Source organism: Centruroides sculpturatus, unplaced genomic scaffold (genome assembly GCF_000671375.1).
Source record: "Centruroides sculpturatus isolate CEXI.00-Female unplaced genomic scaffold, Cexi_2.0 scaffold123, whole genome shotgun sequence".
NCBI lineage: Eukaryota > Metazoa > Arthropoda > Arachnida > Scorpiones > Buthidae > Centruroides > Centruroides sculpturatus.
In genome coordinates this window covers 916,223-932,204 of record NW_019384538.1, presented here as the reverse complement: position 1 = coordinate 932,204, position 15,982 = coordinate 916,223, and the positions used below count along the sequence as shown (strand labels likewise).

General features: G+C 28.0%; 1 protein-coding gene across 1 annotated transcript; it reads right to left on the bottom strand.

Moving 5' to 3' along the window:
- Positions 1-13,817: 13,817 nt before the first annotated feature.
- LOC111623292 lies at positions 13,818-15,748 on the bottom strand. Its single transcript, XM_023365813.1, has 5 exons — positions 15,719-15,748; positions 15,120-15,188; positions 14,996-15,046; positions 14,861-14,914; positions 13,818-14,762 (listed from the first exon to the last, which is right to left on the bottom strand). Exons 1-5 carry the CDS (start codon positions 15,746-15,748, stop codon positions 14,664-14,666), a joined length of 303 nt encoding a protein of 100 aa, XP_023221581.1. The 3' UTR covers positions 13,818-14,663.
- Positions 15,749-15,982: the final 234 nt, after the last annotated feature.

Here is a 15,982-nt window from a genome sequence, read left to right as displayed (position 1 = left end):
GTATCCATTGTTTATTATTTCTAATGAAAAAAAATTATTCGGACTTCGAACGATTCAGAGTTTAACTACCTCATGAAATGAATTAAATTCGAAGTACAAAGGTACGATTATTTTTAGTCTTATTATTTAATATACTTAATAAATATAAAATCATTAATAATATAATGTATACATCAATACATATCATACCTAACTAGAACTTCGTCCTTCATTGGACGGCTTGCGAAATCACGTTAGATCATTAGGGGACGCTACATTAAAGAAACTTGTCACGCTCATAAATGGGGAATTCTTTTCTGTTTTTCGAGAAAAATGGAAAAAGACGATTGATATTCAAAAAATTTTGGCACGAGTTTCGTCGTATTTCGAATTCGGATAGCGTGTGCTCGTTTCTTTGCGTTTTTGCAACGCAAAACTTTTCCATTGACTCAACACAGGGATGACCTTGACTCCCGATATCTGCCATTCTACGACGAATTTTAAAATTCGACCTTCTCACAACACGCCATGTCATTATTTCTATTAATATTCAAAAATGTGGAAATTGACGAGAAGAATAAATTATAAAGGATCAAAAAAATTTATGATTTAATATTTATTCGAAACTTATATCATAAATATTCTTAATTTTTCATTTGATATATTCTTTTCTCGTCGTAATATATATGAAATTTGTTTTTGAATATTTTTAACTTTCTGAAATTCAAAGTAATTAAGTTTAGAAGAAATGTCTTAAATATTATGCGACATTTAGACAATTCCGTAAATAACAATTTGATAGGCCCACCAACGTCCAAGCGGTCCCGTTCCATGAACACTCGGAGTCGGACAGGCTGGCCACGTGGTTCCGGGTTTTCTCCACATCTGTAACGCTTGAATAGGGGCCAATTACCCTTAAAAAGACCTCCCGGAAGGCAGCCCTTTAACTAAATAAACAACAATTTGATAACAGTAAATTTCTATTCGTACTGTACATCAAATTCGAACTTTCATGCATTTTCATCAGACAAATTTCGTGCATTGGTGCTTTCCCTTTTTCGTTTCGGTAACATCACATCATTTGACTAAATCAAATTATTTTGTCTATTTTCTGTTTAGTCTATGGTTTTAATGTTTTAAACAAAATTTTATAGATTTAACATATTTTATGGAAAAATTAAAGTTTTTTTTATCTGAATAAGTGATATTGTGGTTTTTCTTTTTAGCTCCTTGGGTACAAAACACTATAACACGCAACTCGACTTTCGGACATTCGTCTTTCGCACACATTTTTAGAAACATGAAAGTCAGAGACTACTTATAAGCTAAAATATTCAGTTGCGTTTTTTAAATTTATTTAAAAAGAACATTAACATCACTCAAATGAATTAAATCACCACTTTCACGACAATAAATGAATTTATTATTATTAATTAAAGATGCACTCTTTCGTAATCAAAAGTTTATCTTTCTTTTGTTCTTTACTTTAAACGATAGAAGTTTCTCTATTTATTGTTAAATCTCAAATATAAATTTTAAAAAGTATTTACCGAATTTAGAATTGAAATCTCGATTGTTTTGCAATAACTAAAATATTGCGTTTCGTTTCTCTTTTTCAAATTAATCAATAAGAATTGATTGGAATCTCTCAGAGAAAAACTGCTAAGGAAAAAAAAAAACTTTGACAGCCTTCCAACTTGTCATAACTTTTTTATATCTCAGATGCTTTTGTTTGGTAAAATTAATCAGCAAATAAAGTCCTAGTAAATATTCATAAAATACTCTGTTAATTTTTTAAAATCAATATTATTATTTATCTCGCGATTTCTAAAAGTTATCTTTTCATTTTCTCTTTGCTTTAGTTAAATTTTTTGACTTTTTTTACAAACTTTCGCCCTATGGGCTTTCTAAAAAGACACTAAGAGAGCTCTTTTTAGCAAGTCCATTATGGGTTAGGCTAAAGTCAAAACTGAGAGGCGAGGAACTCCCCTCCGAAAAATTCTTGAGGTTTCGATCTTGGGACCTTAAAGCGATAGACCGCTCGGCCATTTCTATTTTTAATGGAGTTAATGAATCCGAAATTACTTTTATATCAACATAAATTCGAAGAGAGATATTTATTTTCTTTGGTTTATTCAATGTAGGTATTTCAGCGTAATATTTCATCATCAATATAAGCCAATTATTTGGACAAGAATTCAGTAAGTTTCTTAGTTTGGTTTGATGAAATATGACAACGTAATACACAAGAGATCTGCTATACGGAAGGATTTTCTATGAGAAACTGGCCGCTATTTAAGTGGCCGCTATTTAAGTGCCAGTTTCCCATAAAATTATTACTATGTTGCTATGTTACGTGGACCCAGCCCGATGGGCCGGAAGCAAAAGCCTCTTCTGTCTTCTTCGCTATGACGCCAATTTTAAAGGATTCGCCATTTACGGAGCATTAGAGTTAGATATAATTAGAGTACAAAAAGTGAAGAAGCAACAGCTTATAAATTTCGCATCATTTTATTTTTACGGAATTTCAAAGCATTTGTTTTTTCACATATTTTCTTATGATTTTTACATATTTCGGTCGAATGGTGACCATAGAAGTAATACACTTTCTCCGACCACGAAAAGGTGGCAAGGTATCCATTTTAATTAGAATATGTTTTATTGTAGTTTGTACTTCATACAAAACGATGCGCAAATATCCATCTAAAGATATTGATATTTTAATATGATTAGCTGCATTTGTTTAATTGTTTATATATTTAAAAATCCAATTTTATTACGGAATTCTTGATAATTCCGATATATTCACTTGTTATATTATTTTTCATACATTAAATTTATAATTCTTCGTTTTCATATTAAAGCCATATAACGTTCTATACAATAACAGGAAACAAAATATAGTGTTTCTTTTGGAATAAATTTAAGAAATTATTTCCAGACACTTTTAATGACGCAAATTAAAATATTTGAGAAAAATCACTGGAATTTGTTTTCAAATTTTCAATAATGACGTACTGGTAGTAGACAATCTGCTCCAAATATAATTTCATAACAATACTCATTTTAAATATAAATTATGCGTGTTAATGTCGGTGACATTAATAGATGTTTTTTGACACGAGGAGGGTTACCAGATACTGTAGTCATTAATTAACCAGAGAAAACTTTACTTCAAAATGTTGAATATTATTTTAATTGAGAGAAAAACATAAGTAAATATTAGTATACTCACAAACTAACGCTATATTATATANCGCTTTTTGTCAAAAATTTATGAAATTTTGCAGGGAGGTTTCTTTATTAAGGGAATTTGTGCTATTAAATTTTGTTGATTATAGGTTGAGGGAGTGGGAAGATAAAGGAAATTTTGTATATCTCCAGTAGGGTCGGACTTATACGCGATTTTACACGTTATTAGCATTAAAATATTTTTCTAGAATTCATTTCTATCTCAAAATTAAACTTTTTCCCATTTTATAATAGTTTAAAGTATAAAAACACTTTAAAATAAAATATGATAACATGACACTAATAAATGTTGCGAGAAAAGTTAAGCAACTCGTTACTGGATGTTCTTAAACTATACTTTTCAGATAGTAACAAGATTATGTCAATTTCATTTTATATACACAGAAAAAAAAATATTATTTATTGATTCACGTGTGACAAAATTCATTCGTTATTTATTCTTTATAATTTATTGTTAAGTATGATAATGAATTTAAAAGTTTGAAAGAACAAGGAAATATTTTCAACATAAATGGCTTTATGACTATGACCTTACATAAAATATCTATTTTGATGATATTCAAAATATAAAAGAGAAATCAATTTCATAAAAACTCATTCTATAAACTTAAATTTATTACTAAATGACAATAATAATCATAAGAGAACAGTTGTTAAAAATTTTCAGTCTTAACGGATGAATGTAATATTGTTCCTAATTCTTAGAGAATATTTCAGTAATACAAAATATAATACAAGTATTATAAGTTTTTCTGCGAAAGATAGTGCCATATCTCCGTTTATTAAAATTTTATCCAATCCCAATATTGGATCTCGACCCACAGTTTGAGAAACGCTGGTTTAGACGACAATCAACATTTTCTTTAGTAAAGATAAATTTGGGGCTTCGAAACGATACCACAAAATTCTTATTATCCTTTCCTTTATTTCACTTTATTTGTATTATTTATAATTTATTAAGTACTTTTTATTACGAAAATGTTTACACGCTTTTGGTGGCAGCATTAAACTCAGTTCGATCAAATATACCATTTTGGCAAAAGGACCACAAATACAAAAAATAAACTGAATAATACAAAACAGTATTATTTACATTTTATATTAAATAGCAAAAAATTTTAAATGTAATTTCACTTTTGTTATTACGTGAAAATACTTGTATTTAATTTCTTATACTGTATATTATATTGATATTTTAATATGATTAGCTGCATTTGTTTAATTGTTTATATATTTAAAAATCCAATTTTATTACGGAATTCTTGATAATTCCGATATATTCACTTGTTATATTATTTTTCATACATTAAATTTATAATTCTTCGTTTTCATATTAAAGCCATATAACGTTCTATACAATAACAGGAAACAAAATATAGTGTTTCTTTTGGAATAAATTTAAGAAATTATTTCCAGACACTTTTAATGACGCAAATTAAAATATTTGAGAAAAATCACTGGAATTTGTTTTCAAATTTTCAATAATGACGTACTGGTAGTAGACAATCTGCTCCAAATATAATTTCATAACAATACTCATTTTAAATATAAATTATGCGTGTTAATGTCGGTGACATTAATAGATGTTTTTTGACACGAGGAGGGTTACCAGATACTGTAGTCATTAATTAACCAGAGAAAACTTTACTTCAAAATGTTGAATATTATTTTAATTGAGAGAAAAACATAAGTAAATATTAGTATACTCACAAACTAACGCTATATTATATACTTTAATTATTTATAAATATTTCCAAAATGTTTAAAATTTCTTAAAATATATAGCATTTACCATAATTTAAAATTTTTCCAGGATTTTGAGTGTAAGGCTCAGTGGCGCATTCAAAATTTAATTTTCAGAGGAGCCGAGTTAAACTGATAAACATTTTTAATGCAAATTCAATAAAATTCCCACCTTATGTGACCTCTGATTCATAAGTAATAGAAGACAACACATAATATATATAAAAAGACAAATTTTAATTGAAAAAATATTTTTGAAAAATATATTAGCGTTTTTTCTTTTAACTTTGGATGGAGCAACAGGGTGCCAGGACCCTGTTGCTCCATCTGGGTGGGCCATTGGTAAAGGGTAAAATGTAAGATATGTCCGAGGAAAAAATGTCACGTTGTTATTTTAGGCGTGAATCTTTAGACTTGTGTCTAATGAAACATTTTTCACATTTAAGAATAATTGTTTAATGATAGCAAATTTGCTTCATTTACAATAATAAAATTGAATTATTAATTTGAAAAATTTTATTAGTTAAAAATATTTATTTAAGACATAAAAGTTGCATATTTATCTGTATAAATAACAAAATTGATGATAGTTATTGTACAGAAACATAGATTATATCATCTATAAGAATATACACTTCACTTAAAAATAATAACTGTTATGAAATTTCTAGGCTATATTGTGTAGAAACATATTCAGTTTATGTAATTTATTTATTACATAAACTGAATATTATTCTTATTTTCTTATTTCACATTCTATCTTCAATTTATCCAGGCTCGTCTTGTTACATTGTTGCTTCAAAAGTATCTAAAATTAAATTAAAATAATTTAATTATTGATAATTGATAATAAATATTTAAAGTTTATTAAGAATATTAAATTTTTATCTCGTCTCTAAAAATGATGAATATTCGTGTTTTTTTTATAAATTTCGCGAAATAAAGCTGCTATAACTAGCCTTAATTTCGTTATTTCACAATTGAAGTTAATTGAACTAGAGTAGTCTGGTCCAGATCAAGATAAAAAAGACTAAACATGTTGGGACCTGAGTGCCAAATTTATGATCGGTAGCTGCTGTAAAATTTTATGCAGACTAAAAGACAGTTTAAGACTAATAATGGAGCCAAAAGGAAGGGTATACAATACAACTATCGTTTGTTATCGGACCATCCACAACCTAAAAATAAAAAGCACGCATCTGTCGTGGCTTAAACTTTGTGCCTTTAGAATCTCATGTAAAAAAAGGAGAATCAAAACGACGTCAAAGGATTGCTAGATTTAATTAGAATGGAATACAATGCCTCGGAATTTTACATAAAATTTTTCTCTACTGTTGAGGCCTCAGAAGAAGAAGAAACAAATGAGAATATATATTACGAACAGGAAGAAGAATCTCTTCAAATTACTGTTTTGTGATTTTGATAACACCTGCTTCCTTCCGGAATTAATAAAGAAAATAACATAACATTCACTTAGGCTATTTAATTATGATTCCATTCACAGAATGATATATTGACGTTTGTCCTCCAAAAGGGGGCCAAATGCATAGTTTGTATAACTAGCACCAACATAATATTAATACTTTATCGCATATTTGATCTGCCTATTAATATTAAAATGTCTTAACGTAAGATACTAAGATATAAAACGGGATTAAGTAGGTACATAAACATTTTTATTTACTGAGTTTCAAAAAGTTTGTTTTTATACAATAGTAACTTTTAAGAATTTGATATTTTTTGAAATCAACTCTACAGATATTAAATAAAGTTTTAGTTACAAGTTCTGCAACTACTGGTGCATATATGTAATATATGAACAGTATATTCAGATCATATGTATTATATATGATCTAGATATACGTAAGATTGACTACTGTGTTTCTTAAAATTCATTATTTCTGAACAATATATTATTAATAATTATTATATTTTACGATATAATTGTTGTTAGTTGTCTGCAATAATTTGCAGACAACTAACAACAGTTAAATACTTTTTAATAAATTTTTTTAAAGCTATTAATTTTACTAATAATAACAATTGAGCGATTAATTAGATTAAAATTATCATATTCTAATATTGTTGATTCACTTCATTTCATTTGTATGCAGTAAATATTTAATAACGTTTTCTTGATAAGACTTTACATCAATTGTATAAATATTTAAATAAAACGAAAATCTAAAGAAAATGCTATAAAATTATCTTACCTGACGAAGTATATCTTTATTCAAATAAATGAATTTACTACAACAAAAACTTGCAATTTCAGACGTCTAAATAAAGAAAAATTCATTAATTGTTTATTTTACAAAACACAGAATCCGACAAAAAGACGATCGATTATAAACAGACGGTAATTTACTTTTGCATACATTATATATTAAATAATTTCTATGTAAAAGATTTTAAACAAGTGTTTATCATTTATAATTTGAACACATGTGACATGATATTCATTCATTCATTCTTGGCAGCTTCAAAGTAAATCAACTATAGAGCAGGGCAATATATTCTCGGATATGTTATTAATTACATGACAAATATTTGCTTTAAGAGTTTCAGTACGATCTTCATGTATCACACACGTCGTCCACGAAAGAGATCTCTATTTCCCGTGAAGTCTGAGATTTTTTATTATACACTAATTTAGTTTCATTCGGTATCATATTATATAAACATGTTATTGTGCAATTATAACCAAAATTATCATCTTGTAACATTTTTACATAATAAGTATTAATTAATTGTATGAGAGACGGAGAGAAACATTTTCACACGAAACTTAATATAATTTTAAATATTAAACTTCTTTTACCTTTGTCAGATTTGCATTCTCTTTTACACAATTTTGAAAATTTAATACGCAATCTTCAGCTGTAAAATAATTATTTTAAAACAATAATACATTACATATTATTTATGTGCATGTTATAAATATTTTATATTAAAGATAATATAATTATAAAAATATAATCTCTAATGACAAATATTATTCGCCGTTAATGGAAAAAATAAATAAATGAATACAAAGGTAGTAGAGTTTGTAAATAAACAACAGTAAAGACATTTATCCTGCAAACAACGACCATTAAGTTATTACTAGCGAAGGTACATAAAACTCAACTATGTNCCTGATGAAGTGTATCTTTATTCAAATAAATGAATTTACTACAACAAAAACTTGCAATTTCAGACGTCTAAATAAAGAAAAATTCATTAATTGTTTATTTTACAAAACACAGAATCCGACAAAAAGACGATCGATTATAAACAGACGGTAATTTACTTTTGCATACATTATATATTAAATAATTTCTATGTAAAAGATTTTAAACAAGTGTTTATCATTTATAATTTGAACACATGTGACATGATATTCATTCATTCATTCTTGGCAGCTTCAAAGTAAATCAACTATAGAGCAGGGCAATATATTCTCGGATATGTTATTAATTACATGACAAATATTTGCTTTAAGAGTTTCAGTACGATCTTCATGTATCACACACGTCGTCCACGAAAGAGATCTCTATTTCCCGTGAAGTCTGAGATTTTTTATTATACACTAATTTAGTTTCATTCGGTATCATATTATATAAACATGTTATTGTGCAATTATAACCAAAATTATCATCTTGTAACATTTTTACATAATAAGTATTAATTAATTGTATGAGAGACGGAGAGAAACATTTTCACACGAAACTTAATATAATTTTAAATATTAAACTTCTTTTACCTTTGTCAGATTTGCATTCTCTTTTACACAATTTTGAAAATTTAATACGCAATCTTCAGCTGTAAAATAATTATTTTAAAACAATAATATATCATATATTATTTATGTGCATGTTATAAATATTTTATATTAAAGATAATATAATTATAAAAATATAATCTCTAATGACAAATATTATTCGCCGTTAATGGAAAAAATAAATAAATGAATACAAAGGTAGTAGAGTTTGTAAATAAACAACAGTAAAGACATTTATCCTGCAAACAACGACCATTAAGTTATTACTAGCGAAGGTACATAAAACTCAACTATGTTTTACGAGATATTTAATTGAAGAATTGGTAAACTAAGAGATTTTCAGAATGATAATTGAGAAAGCTTTAAGAAATGTATTTTTCGAAAGCAGCGTGCTCTCTGATAGGTAGAAAGTTTTAGAAATGTTTCTTTAGTTCTCGAAAGTTATTTCATAGGAAACAATAAATTATATTTCTTTAAAGAGTGTATTGCTAATTAACTTCTATGGCGTATTCTTTATTATATAATTCCTAGAAATTTATAGAAACTTTTTAAATTTATAAACATTTTCGTTTTTAGGGATCTTGGATGTTACACTGTCTTTGATAGAAAAAACGAATTTAAATACAATTATTGTCAAGATTTCATTGGCGAGTTATTGGAAATCGTAGAAAATACATGATGTTTATTTATTTCGATTTCAAGAAAATATATCTGAAATTTCTTTCTGTTTCCGACTGTTATGCATTTAAATAACAATAAACCTGTAATCTTTAAAGAATTTGTCGCTTCTCCAAACAGAAAACTTCTCGTTTTGTTTGGTTCAATAACTTTGAACAGTGACATTGAACCAAACAAAACAAGAAGAAGACAAATAAATAAAACAANTTCAATAATTTGACTAATGAACTATAATAATGAAAGTTATAAAATTTAAGTAATTAATTTATTATTATTTCGGAAAGAAAATCGAATTCTTTTATGTTTTGCTTAAGATAAGTTAAATTAGAAACGAGCAATTATTTATTGTCACATCTTCATAATAAATAATTTTTGCAATTATTTCCGACCGCAATTTTTAATCTCAGTTTTTCATAATTATAATTAAGATTAAACAACAATGAACCTGTTTCCATTAAGGAATTTGTCACTTTTCCAATCAGAAAAATTCTAATTGATATCACTATATTAGTTAATATAAGAGAGACTTAATTAATAGAATCAAGAATAAATTGTTATTACAGTGTTTATCAGAAAATTCTGATGAGTTTAATTCATTAAAATAATCTTATTATTTATAATTACGAACGTATTTTATGCTAGAACTATAATATAAAATACTTATTCATATATTAATCCATTTATGTTATGAACATATTGTACAGTACATACATTTATAGTATGTACAATATTTATACATATATTTTACCAATAATATATAGTTAATAAATTATTATTATAAAAAATAACATATTCTTAATAGTCGTAAATTATTTGAAATCTCATTTATCTTAAAAAATATTATAATATACTGTACTTACCATTGTATACGATATTGTAACTAATATAAAGGATAACAATACAAAGAAAATATTTCATGATTATTTTCGATTGTGAATAATTTTATATTTAAGAAAATGCTCAACTGAAATTAGTTTTGTAAAATTTATTTATACTTATAGAATATTTTTGAATATTCCAATTCCTTGTTGATGAAGATACGGCACATCTTTCGTGATAATTTGAAGAGAAAGGAAATCAACTGAAACAAGAGATTTAATAGTTTTTCTTTTAAATACGAATATAAAATTACATATAAAGAAATCTCGAAACAATTTATTTTGTGTTGAAGTACTTCTAGAATTTAATAACATTTGACATTATTATAGAAAAACTGAAATAGAAAAATTATAAATTCACTACTCTTAAGTAATGTAATATTGAAAATAATGTACTCGTCTTAAAATGTACATCAATGATGAAATCGCTATTATATTGATATATCCATGCCCTATTAATGACGTAGTTGTTTGTTTAAAATCATTCTTAAGCAATTCGTTGCTGGAAATTTTTGTCAATGTTTTTGAACAAATGAAATACACAAAATGTAGCTCCTTTTTCAATTAATACAGATAATTTCATCTTTTAAGAAGAGTCTGTCTTACAACGGAATCAGCTAGCACGGGTTAAACATGTCACTATTTTGTGACCGTAGGGTCGGTGTCTCGTTGACACTACGTCAGGAGACCTAAAACTGACACCACCGAGTCTCTGGGGGACTCGGAAATCGCGACGTTAAGTCACGCGAGCGGTAGCGGGTGAGCGATTGGATTCGGAGTAGAGGTGAGGAGAGAGACGAGAAAGTAATTTACTCGGATTCCATAATTGTTAACAAATAACAATTTTAATAAAAACTAAAGAAAATACAGATATATTCTATTTCTATTTATACTATTCCGTTCGAGAGACAGAGTTTACACGCGAATCGCGGGTTGATAAATACCTTGCTTCTGGGTCGAAGGATCTGTGGTCACGCCGATGATGATACGCCGATGGAAAGTTCGATCTACTGGTTCTGGATCTTGTCCGTTCACTGGGGTGGAGGCACGGAGGTGTGGAGATGTTATTCTTAAACAGGCACGATCTTTTTCTCTCGGTGTTAATCCTGGGTCACGGTTTTTATTCGGGAGGACGACTTTTGTAGAGGGACTTCGGATGACGACTGACCTCGGGGTCTTTTTTCCTTTCTCTTGTTATTCCTCTTGGGTTTTTTTCATGAGGTCAGGTGGTTGCCGTTAACGGTCTGGCGTCCAATATAGGCACTCCATCGAAAGTTCCGGGTGACACATCGCTGACTAGCTGGATCCGCCTCAACAAGGAACCAACTCCGTGGGAAAGAAATTTTTATGGCTTTTAGCCTAACGCTCGATTTTAACTGATTAAAGTTCCAATAAATAAAATTTAAAATAACACTTTATTGTGGGTCTGTTCGTCCCTCACAATTTTAAATACTGTATAAAAATTATTTTCTTTCGTTACTATATGCTAAACAGGACAGAAAAGAGATAATAATATCTTAGGGATACAACTGTGAGGCGTTGGTCTGGGATGAAAAACATTCTTTTATCCGTATATCAAAGCAAAAACGAATCTTGAACTTCGCGATTAATTAAAATTAAGGGAATTAAATTATAAAGGAAAAGGGGCAAAATAAAATTATTTTAATATTAGGAAAACGCAGTAAAAAAGGATAAAAATTAGTAAATTAAATTTTTTATATGAGAAGATAAACAAAAACAAAAAATGTTATTTAAGGTACTGTACACTACGTACAAAGTTCGTTAAACATCGAACGAAAGACGGTGTCGAATCTATATATATAATCGAGATGGAATAATAATAATAAGCGCAGGGCCCAAACGGTTAGGAGTTGAAAGTTGGTACACAGTTAAAGTAGTACGTCACGAGAACACACACTATGAAGGGACTTTTCGAAATCCTCCCCACGGGAGAGAGGGAGAGAATTAAGGCTTACCTTGAAGAACTCGGCTTCTATTGTACTATTTTAGATGCGGTTTTTTTGCGTTTTTGACTGCGTTTTAGTAGGCTACCACATTTAGTAGGGTACCACGGGGGATAAAAGAAGTGTATTCCTTAACAATGGAAGTGTTACATTGAAAGTGTTTATATGGAAATGTTAACAATGGAAGTGTTAAGAGAAAGCGTCGTGCAAGATTTACAGGCGCATATTTTTAGATCCATGTAAAAATTCTCTAATTAGTCTGGAAACGGGGGACCCAATTCTTGCATTCTGTGAAAACGGGTAAGATTAGCTACAATGTAATTATCTTAATCTTCGCTATCGTTACTTTTTGCCCGAGCAACGCCGGGCTTATCTGCTAGTTGTATTAATAAACATTCGCCTTTCTCGGGAGAAATGCGAATGTTACAAAGTAAAATTGGACCGATCTGGTCCAATTTCACCTTGTAACAGAAAAAGACCAATCGGGGACCGAGAAAGGGAATTAATAACCAATAAAGTAACAGTTTTCAAGACAAGATATTTAATCTAAGGCCACAGGGACACTCGGTTTTTTGCCGTGGAGTCTTGCGAAACTATGTCCCTCGCTGGGGGTGTTTCCCGAGGGGTTTCATCTCTGGTCTCGCTTTACAGAATTTATGTGACACCCTGTATAATATTTTTTGTGACATGGGTCTATAAAAATTTTAGAAATTATTTCCTGACATTTTTGATGACGTAAATTAAAATATTCAAGAATAATCAGTAAAATATCTTTTACGGAATTATTTTTACTGTACGATAGACGATCTGCTCATTTTAAATATAAAGAATGTGTGTTAATGTTAATGACATTAATAGTTGTTTTGGACAAGAGTAGGGTGACCAGATACTGTAGTCATGAATTAATCGGAGAAAACTTTACTTCAAAATGTTGAACATTGTTTTAATTGCGAAAAACATAAGTTATTAGCAAATACTGGTATAATGGCAAACTAACGCTATATTATAGGGAAAGTTGCTGAAGTCGTACCCTATAAAAAATCAAGTATAAATCTCTTAAATGAAACAGAATTGTTTTATTCAAAACTTTTGTGAATCGTTTACGCCGTTTTACATGAAATTAACAAAAGTTATTAAATTTAAATTGGTACGATCTATAGCTTAATTCGTACCTAAGAATAAAATTAAACAAAAACGACTAAAGCCTATATTTATTAAGTAATTTATTTGAATACAAATATTTTTATCGTGTTAACGTTAGGTTTTACAAACATCGCAAACATATTTCTTTTAATTATAATTCTTTTAATAATACTTCTAACATATTTGTTTTTTTGTCAACTCCAGTACATTTATTGTGTTACCGTTAGGTTTTACAAACATCGCGAACATATTTCTTTTAATTATAATTCTTTTAATAATACTTCTAACATATTTGTTTTTTTGTCAACTCCAGTACATAGATCATACGACTGTATCTTATGTTTTAAGCACTGAATCATGCATTCTTCACAATCTTCTGCACAAAGTTTACAAAACCAATCGCTTTTCCTTTTTTTCATTTGTTTTATCTTTTAAACTTTCATTGTTTGTACCTAACAACTGCTCATTTTCTTTTATTTTCTGCTCTTTCCATTAATTAAGGTTGCTTTTGGAGTGTGTAAAGACAAGGAAGGGTTATCTTTCATGAACTTATAGTATCATTTTTTCCTGCACTTCTTTTTTCTGTGTTAAAACGATGTAGTAATTTATATTTTTCCTCCAATTGAAGAGCCAGTTTTTATAGATCAGCTGCAGTAAGATCAAAGAAACATGATTCTAAACTAAAAACATGTTGAATTAACTCTTTCTCCATATTTTTAGTCAGACCTTTAGACTTCCGAATTTGATTTTCTTATTTAATTCTCGACGATGACGTCGTACAGTTGATTTAGGGATTTTATATTGTCTGCGTGCTTTATTAAATGCTTAATTAATACGACATGTCACTGCATAATACTTAATGCCTCGTCCGTATCTTATTTCTTTTATTATAAATTCGTTTCAACATGTATTAAGCAATATAATTAAACAAAGAAGAAAATCAAAATGAAAGCAATATTATATGTTGTTGAATGTATTATCTTAAGACATTCCGCAGATAAATGTTAATAATAGCGAGAGTAATTCCTTAAATAGTACCAGTACGATTTGGAAATCTTACGTGGCCACGACTTAAGGCACGGAACGACTTACATTTTAAATAAACACAAGAAAACACAGAATAAAGCTATTATCAGTTGTATATTTATCTGCATAAATAACTGAATTGAAGACGAAATCCAGATTATATCATTTACAACGATACACGCTTCACTAAAAATAAAAAAAAATATATAAAGATTATAAGCTGTATTGTGTAGTAACTCAGTTAATTTCAGGTAATGTAAAAATTATTGTTATCATTGTACACTCTATCCCCAAATAGAAACGGCTCGTCGTTTTACATTGTTGTTCCCAAGAATTCTAAAATTAAATTTAAACAATTTAATTATTGATAATTGGTCATTAATAATAAATATTTAAAATTTATTAAGAATATTACATTTTATATTCATACTTACCTTATAGTTTTTAATAAAAGAATCATCACATTCATTAGGATTTTTTGGTCGTGGCTAAAAAATAAAATAAAAAATATTTACTTTATTTCTTATACGTACAGTTTAATTAATGATATTTTAAAAAGGAATACTCACTTTGATTCCATTTAAAACTTCTAGTTGAAATGCTATACGGTATTGAGACGTCTGATGAAATATAATTATGTGAAATTTAACTACAGACATTTCAAATAAAAATATTTGAAACAAAAGTTTTTACCTCTCGAATATACGAATTTACTTTGATGGAGCATTTCGTATCAAGTTTTTTCTGACATGAAAATAGTTTCTAACGGAAGAAAGAAAAAAAATTTTTAAATCATTTGGCTTCAAGGCTTTTGTTTATAGTTATTTTTAGTTATAATATTTTGGACTATATATATAGTCCAAATTTATTAAAGTTTATTAAGAATATTGTTGAATATGTGTTGAAAGTCCATTTCTGATCTAATTATAATCAAGCTTTTTAAGATTTTGTCGCCTGTAGGCAGATAAAATTTTGCGCCCTTTTGTGAAAGAAAAGATAGGATAGAACATTAGATATATGTTAATTTTTGAACATTTATAAACATTAATCTTTTATAATCAATATAATTAAGTTAACTTCATTTAGTTTCGAAAATACATTACCCAGAAACACTTATTTTTATAGAAATTTTACATATTAACAAACAAATCATGTAATTATAACGTTATTATAAAAATTTTCCACCTTAGGCACATGCCTACTTTACCCATTGAAAACTGCTTCTGTATTATAATGTAGCATAATATTCACATAAGTTTAATCCGATTTTTTTCTATTTCTATATTCCTTACCCTACCTATATTGGCCCGTCCCATTGACATTTATTCTTTCGTGTCAAAATAGAAGTTAAGCAATCATATTGCCGATTAAATAAATCAAAACAAAATTAATGTGCAGAAGATAGACAATATCTTAAATTAAATTATGACTGAAATAAGAACAGTAATGAATGGTTTGACCAATATATAAATGAATTTTATAATAATAATAGTAGATACAGTATGATGGTCTCTGCCCCAGCAAATGTTATTCATTTATTAATCTCAATAATCTTA